The 8,037-nt window shown below is 42.8% G+C and overlaps 1 protein-coding gene across 1 annotated transcript; it reads left to right on the top strand.

The window, feature by feature from the left end:
* The first annotated feature begins 317 nt into the window (after window positions 1-317).
* Window positions 318-2,105, top strand: LOC121435033 (DNA-directed RNA polymerase II subunit GRINL1A-like). The gene has a single exon (XM_041634084.1). The coding sequence runs from the start codon at window positions 333-335 to the stop codon at window positions 1,410-1,412; it is 1,080 nt and encodes a 359-aa protein (XP_041490018.1). The 5' UTR covers window positions 318-332; the 3' UTR covers window positions 1,413-2,105.
* The last annotated feature ends 5,932 nt before the right edge of the window (window positions 2,106-8,037 follow it).

Genomic DNA, 8,037 nt, shown 5'->3' with positions numbered 1-8,037 from the left:
TACCCAGCCTTAAAAAGAAATTACAAATACCATGATTGCCCAGTAATGCTGCTGTGCCCAACTGTTTTGGTGGATACTCATTTAGAAGTGTTTTCAACCTCTATGTCTGCTCTTTTATACAAATGATAAACATGAATTGTTCTGGATCAGGGGCACAGAAAAAGACATAATTGATTTCCAGAAAATTCCGTTCGGCTGGAAGAAGCCGCGCTCTTCCGGGAAAATGGCGACTCCCGCTCCCGCACCAGAGTCGCCACAGGCCACGGAGCCTGCGCCCGCTGTGGGCCCCGCCGGGGAACCCTGCCCGCCGCGCCAGCCGCAGCCCGTGCACAATGTTATCGCTGCCCCGCGGCTTCGAGCCCCCAGCTCCCGAGGACTTGGGGCAGCAGAGTTCGGCGGAGCTGCGGGAGAGGTTGAGGCGCCAGGAGAGACTTTTGCGCAACGAAAAATTCATTTGCAAATTGCCCGACAAAGGTAAAAAGATCTCAGACACCATCGCCAAACTGAAAGCTGCCATTGCAGAACACGAAGAGGTTAGAGCAAGAAGTGAACTGTTTCATCCTGTTAGTGTAGACTGTAAGCTAAGGCAAAAAGCAGCCACAAGAGTCGATACCGACGTAGACAAGGCCGAGAATTCTGACCTGATGCTTGATACTTCATCATTAGTTCCTGACAAATCATTCAGAACAACCTCAGAAACACAAGGACCTGCACATCTCACTCCCAGAGGCAACGAAGAGACTTTGGAGGCTGGCTGCACAGTGAACCCGGGTGCAGCTCCCGGCAGCAAAGCCAGGGCACCCTCATCTGAAGTTAACGAACATCTCCCCCAGCGCCCTGTTTCAAGTCAAGCGGAAGACATTTCCAGCGGCATTGACAGTCTGTTTCTCACTAAGTTGCAAAAGATCACAATTGCAGACCAGAGTGAGCCCTCAGAAGAAAACACCAGCACTGAGAACGTGCCAGGGCTCCAGAGAGAGACTCCTAAGAGGCCTCATTACATGGAAGTGCTAGAAATGCGAGCCAAAAACCCAGTGCCCCCTCCTCATAAGTTTAAGACCAATGTATTACCCACTCAACAGAGTGACTCACCAAGTCATTGTCAGAGGGGTGAATCTCCTTCTTCAGAAGAGCAGCGACGCAGGGCTAGGCAGCATCTTGATGACATCACAGCAGCACGCCTCCTTCCGCTCCACCACCTACCTGCACAGCTGCTCTCCATAGAAGAGTCACTGGCCCTGCAGAAAGAACAGAAGCAAAATTACGAGGAGATGCAGGCAAAGCTCGCAGCACAGAAACTAGCTGAGAGACTTAACATTAAAATGCAGAGCTACAATCCAGAAGGGGAGTCTTCAGGGAGATACCAAGAAGTGAGGGATGAAGATGATGCCCAGTCCTCGGATGAATTCTGAAGATGAGCACCGGGCGAACTCTGAACCTGACTGTTGAGCCACCATTGCCTCATAGCAAACTTCCTAACAAGTATCAAGATCAGTGTCAGACCTTGTTGAGGGACAACAGTTTTTAAAGTTACACAAAGGTAGCTACAAATAAGAACCCAGCTTGTCTTTCCGAAGATGATCTTCATGTGCTTGAACAGTTTCATATTTGACATTGTGTTTGACCGTATTGTATTACAGTTTTGCAGTATGTTGTGCATTGGTCTGATACTTTAGTGTGAGTAGAGCACACTTTTCTTTAAGATAGCTGCTTTCTCCTTATTCTTACTCTTATCAAATAGCATTGCTTATATCCCTTCTGGTGAAATACTTAGTTTTCCCAGGCACCTAAAATCAGTTAGGAAGACCTGGTTCCCTTTCTTGAGAAATGAAGGGAGCAATCTAGAAAATGTACGCATGCTTGCATGGAGTTCCTGAGATGCTGGTGTGAAATACTGTGGAAGACACTCAGATTTTACAACAATGTTTATTTGCTGCTCCTGTCTTCTTTTGGGGTGACCGCTATCTTCCTGTGATGAAGATGGAGCACCTTGAGGAGGTACTGGATGGGGAGGGTCTTCTGAGCTGGTGTGAGGAGCTGCTCTTGGCTTCCCCCGGCACCTTGCTGTCTTTGATGATAGGTCCATGTACAGGGCGCTCATGTTTGGTCAGGAAACGTATTTTTCTGAGAGTTGCGGTTGAATTGTCATATATTGCTTTTTTTCCTTTTTAAACCCAAAGAGGTGTTTATAGGCTGCAGAAACCTCAGTCTCTTGTATGTACACATTTGTGTTGTTTAGAATGATCATATGATCATCTCCAGCAAAGATAACAATATGTTATCAAAAAACCTTTGTCTATTATGTGGAACCTGTAAAGGAGAAATAAAATACCAATCAGAGCAAAAAAAAAGACATAATTTAACATTACAATTAAGTGTTAGTTTAGTTTGTAAAAGGCAGCTATTATAAAGACCAAGGAAAGTGGTGGTAATTGTTACATTTTTCTCTTAAAAGTTGGCTAAACAATCAATTTGAGTACACAGTAGGATAGCAGCCTTATGTTTTAAGTGACCTCAAGATATGTTATGAACTCTGGCTGTGATGTCAAGCAAATGTTTCAGTCTCTAGAATAAGACATATTGCCATATTACATCACCATGGCCTCAGTCATTGGGCTCTTAACCAAGTTTACAGAACCAGCCAAGAGTTCCCTACTGTGTGGTAGACCTAAAATCAAATCACAAATTTCATTGTTCCTATAAGAGTCAACACACAGAGAATATCTTGCCAGGCAAGTTGTCACACGCAGGGTCTACAGATGGGTAGAATCATTGCCAACTTCCCTCATACAGTAGCTTGCATAGAAGTTCTAGTACTGTGAAAGCTAGCCAGCATGGACACAACATGACTTCTAAATGTCCTATATCCCAAGTGTGCAGTGTGTTCAGAAGAGTCCTACAATCTAATTCTCATGTGTAAATGAGGACATTGGCAAGAGCTTGTAATGTTTGACAGTAGCCCCCCCTTGCTTCACACCTCAGAGGGAACTATCCTATAGCATTGGGGTCTTCGTTTGGTAAACTTAATCTTCTGAGAGGAACGTTATCCATGCATGCAGGGCTACTTCATTCAGTTGTTTTACTTAGGCTTCCAAGGATGCAGCTTCATTCATTAGGCTTGGTGGCAAACCACGGTCCATGTATGGAGGTCAGAGGATCATTTTCTGGGTCATTTTCTTACCTTTTACTATGTGATTTCCCAACATCAAACTTAACATTATATGGTTGGCATCAAGAACCTTAAAATGCTAAACTTAAACAATTTAAAATGTAATATTTGTCTAAAAGGATTTTTTCCTCCATGCATACTTTTGGTTACCCCTTTCCCCAACACCACACTTCTTCCATCCCTGGTTAAACCTTTCCACTTGCAAGATTCCCTCACCCCGTCCACAGTGCATTTCTTCTGCCATCACACTCCCTCCAGGCCTGTTCTCCTCTAAGGATCCATTTCATGCTTTCTGGCTTTAACAGGTACTCTAAATTAAAAACATTAATCTGAGAATTCAAAGCTTGGAACCACATGTAAAACAGAAGGGACACAGAAACATTCAGTCCATACAAAGATCCAGGGACATCATTGGCAGCGTGGCAGCTCCCTAATTACCAAGGCATCTGGGGCAAGCTTAAATTCAAGGACATTTGAGCCACACCCTCATCTCATTTGACCTAGAACAATCCTAACCACAAAGGGTCCAGGACCACAGCATGGCATGAAGCAAGACAAGGACCCATTTTAATGACCAAGAAACATGGCCATGCCTTAATACAAAGAATGTATAGGGTGCTCCAGATCTTATCCTGACATCAGATGATATTTTTTGTCAAATAAGATGTATATTGCTTGAAAAAAACTTTGGATATCTAAGCTGTGAAGAACAAAGAAACTTTGGGGCATCAGAGGAAAACCATGAGAGAAGGAGTTAAAATGGGCTAGAAGAATAATAACATCATGCATGAGAGAATCAGGAGCGAAACATCAAGAGTAAAGACAGAGTTAGAATGAGAGATGGAGAAAGCAGGGAGGGTAACAAAGGGGCATCATGAAAGCACTGTGAGAGAATAAAGAAGGAATCCCTCAAAATAGCTCTGAGTGTACATTTCCTAAGCCCTCAGATAAAGAAGTGTCAGTTTGTGCTACACTGTGGACTTTCCTTCAGTGCTGTCAGCAGCCTGGAAGCTGGTTCATAAGACTGTTGCACGCACCTTGCAGTGCACGCGCCATGCTTGCTGGTACAAGTGTCAGTCTCACACAGGATATGCACCATGAGTGCTTCTGCAGTTGTGTCGGCCTCCTGCAGTGCATGCAGTGGAAGTGCTGGGCTACTGGTTTGCATTTGGGGCAGTGCATTCACAGTGAGTGGTGGGATATAGACATGAACTTCTGACGTACCTGCCCCATGAGTGATAGGTTAGCTATGTGAGTCTCCATCCACACATAAACCATTAGTTCTTCAGTCTCGCTCAGTACATTCACATTATTGCTGGAGTTTAGGCATGATCCTCCCACAGCACATGCACCATGAGTTCTGTGAGACTCATCTAAGTCTCCCACAGTACATTCACATTCAGTGCTGGTTTCCACCCATAAGCCCACAATAATTCACGAACAATGAATTCTTGGTTTTAAGTAAGAGCTTCCAGCAGGACATGAACCATGAGTGCTAGATACAACCATGATCCCAGCACATTAAAGGGAAACTCATGCTTAAAATCCATCACTCATTGTAAATGTTATGTGTGAGACTCAAACCAGTAACTGAGCACAAGTCATGTGTATACAGCAAGAGTCTCATGCCTATATCCAAGCCTTCATGGTACAAGCACTATCGTGGGCTCGTGGTTGTATCCTGACACTCAGTGTGCATGTACTGTGGAGGGCTGATATGTTTCCAACCACACATGGTGGTGTACTGTGACAGGGTCATACATATATCCCAGCATGTACTGGAGTGCTCTTATGGCTAACACTTAGCATTAATCGTGCATTTACAATGGGAATTGGACAGCTGTATTGCAGCACTCGTGATCTACTGTATGAGGCTCAAACCATCAGTCCAGCATTCTTATGGAACATAGTGTAGTGGACTTGTGTCCTCAACCATGTTCTCATTGTGAATGCACTGTGCCATAATGAACTCCAAACTCAAGCTGCATGCACTGTGGGTGGATCATGCCAATAACCTGGCATCCATTGTGCATATACAATGGTAGGCTTATAGCTATAACCCAGAACTGATAGTGTATGTACTTTTGGATGGGATTTCCTATTACCCAACATCCATGGTATATGTACTGCTGTGGGCACATAGCTGTAACCCAGCTCTCATGGTACATACTGTGGGAGATATATATCTCCCCTCTCATGGTGCATATACTGTGGTGGGCTCATGGCTGTCACACATATTTGATTGTGCATATAATGTGGAAGGCTGATGACTGTATCTCAGAAACACTTGTGTGGGAAGGACAAGCTGATGTAACCCAGGACTCATTGTTATTGTACTATGGATGCTGACACCTATATCCCAGACCTCCTTTGGAGGGTTCTGGGTGACCACCAACAAGTAACCCAGCACTCAGAGTGCATACACTGTGAGAAGCTGATGAGTGTTTTCCAGCACTCACATTGTAGATACTCTGGGAGGCTGAAACATGTATCCCACCTCTCATGGTGCATGTACTGCAATGGGCTCATGCCTATAGCACTAATGGTGTAGGAACACTAGACAAATTTCCAAACTACATATGTATATGACTCCATTAGATACAAAAATATATCAATATCAAATCAAGTGATTCAGAATTTGACATCCTAGCCATCTGTTTTGTCACTATGAATGCATTAACTTTGCTCAGGCTTATTAGAACTGTTGAAGAATCTCTCTTCCAGAAATTGCCTAATAGGTTCCCAATGTCATTAATACAAAAGCAGAATCCACTGGAAAATTAGAAGCATACAAATTACAATGGGAGATTGATACTATTATTTTCTATTTATTAAAGATTTCTGCCTCCTCCCCGCCATCACCTCCCATTTCCCTCCCCCTCCCCCAATCAATTCCCCCTTCCTCGTCAACCCAAAGAGCAATCAGGGTTCCCTGCCCTGTGGGATTGATACTATTATAATCACGAAAGGTATTACATTATGCAAAATGGAAGAATAGAGAGTGAATAGTAATACATGCGTAGATAGACACAAAAGAAAGGGAGACAGAACAACCACACTGTATAAAGCATTTATATTTATGTAAAGAAACCTAAAAGAATAAACTATACTGCATGATCAATTCGTAGAAGAGAGGAATGCCTGTTTATTTAAGAAAATTGTTTCATTAAAATACAGTAAAGGGACTCCCATCTGCTCTGACACCATCTCCACAGAGCTGGTCTGACTTCAGAAATGTGGCCCAAGCATTGTCTCCGCATGCAAAGTTCCTCTGACCCCTCACTCACCCCTTCACATTTTCCACACCCACAGACCTATCCCCATCAGGCAAGAAGCTCATGGACCAGCTGTCCATGGCGTTCTCTGACTACATAGCTTCTGCAGTGGAGCAGCTAAGGCCTCACCTCAGACCAACAGCGGGAGAAAGAAGTTCTTTGAAGACCACGTCACTTGTCATGGAGGGAGAACCATTAATTATTCAGGGATTTTGTAGATCCGAGCAGGAAAGGGGTCTGCAAGAGCCTTTAGCAGTTTAGAGCTCTTCCTTAGTTCCACATCCAGTGGGGAGATCACTATGGCTACAAGTTCTTCAGTCAAGTGGAATATTTTACCACCCTGTCTCAGTTTCCTTCCCTGAATGAACCAATTCCAGGTTAAAAGCTTTAGTCCTAGCTTTTCCAGTTATTCTGACCCGAGGTAACAGTGCTGTGTAGCACTATATACTTCTTGTTTTGTCTTGTAGCAGCAGGTTGAGATTACACACACACATGCTCACACATACATGATCAGAAAGGCACAAACTGATTTAATTTTTATATTTTGTATTAATTTAAATTTCTAATTTCAAGGTATTTTGATCATATTTTCCCTCCCTAAACTAATAGCCCAAGGACCTATTGAAAAATGAAATAATGATGGTATGAAAAATGCATATAAAGTGTGTAAACAATACATTTTCATATTTCAGTTTGTAATAAATTTATGATACTGCATGTTTAACAAAAATACATTAATAAAATTATTCCTAATATTTTGACAAACTCATAGATCAGTGTCTTGTTCTGATATTATCTGTGAAGCTTCCTTATGCAGCACATAAGAGCAAGTACGTGGACCCACAGCTAGACATTGGACAGAGAGTGAGAGACTTTGAACCACTTTTCCATAAGGGGGGTGTACCCATGAAATTCATGTCCTTGGGGGTCAGGGAACTCCATAAAAAGAAGGTGGATGGAGGACACCAAGAGAAGAAGGCCCTCAGAGTCAACAGGAGCAAAGCTCTTTTGGACTCACAGAGACTAACGCAGCGTGGACATGGTCTGCAGGGTCTGGCTGCACCAGGTCTGCAGAGTATACCTCATGGCTCCAGTTTAATGATTTTATGGGATTGCTGAGTGAGACTGAGTGGATCTCTGATTCCTACGCCCTCTCTTGGACTCTTTTCCTACTGTTGGTTTGTCTTGCCCAACTCTGATGCAATAGTTTTTTTTTATTTATTTTACATTTTATCTTGTTATATTTTTTAGAAAAATGAATGGATTATTCAATGAATGAACACTTCAGACACTATGATAAAAGTTAACAAAAGAATTGTCAGTTATGCTAGCTTAGACAAAGATAATCACTTTTCTTTTATAGCATGGCACTGGATACCCATCCAGGACAGGCCTCACTTTCCAGAATAACTGACCAACACATAATGGACTCCACATTTTGTGTGTTTGTGCTTTAATTTGGTTACGGTTTAGTGGAGTTTTTGTTTGCTTATTTTCTTTTTCTTTTTGGGTCTGATTTTATTTTATAGTATTGGTTTTGGAGGGTTTTGTTGTTTTAAATGTTTGTTTTTTGAAACTTTTTAACCTATTTGG

This window comes from Microtus oregoni, unplaced genomic scaffold (assembly GCF_018167655.1).
Source record: "Microtus oregoni isolate MIOR12 unplaced genomic scaffold, Mior012 000045F_ref0000178, whole genome shotgun sequence".
Taxonomy (NCBI): domain Eukaryota; kingdom Metazoa; phylum Chordata; class Mammalia; order Rodentia; family Cricetidae; genus Microtus; species Microtus oregoni.
The sequence above is the reverse complement of the archived record's forward strand: the minus strand, read 5'-3'. Positions and strand labels throughout refer to the sequence as shown.

Bases quoted from the DNA above. Each gene is read 5' to 3' on its own strand.
- LOC121435033 (XM_041634084.1), top strand. From the start codon at position 333: ATGTTATCGCTGCCCCGCGGCTTCGAGCCCCCAGCTCCCGAGGACTTG.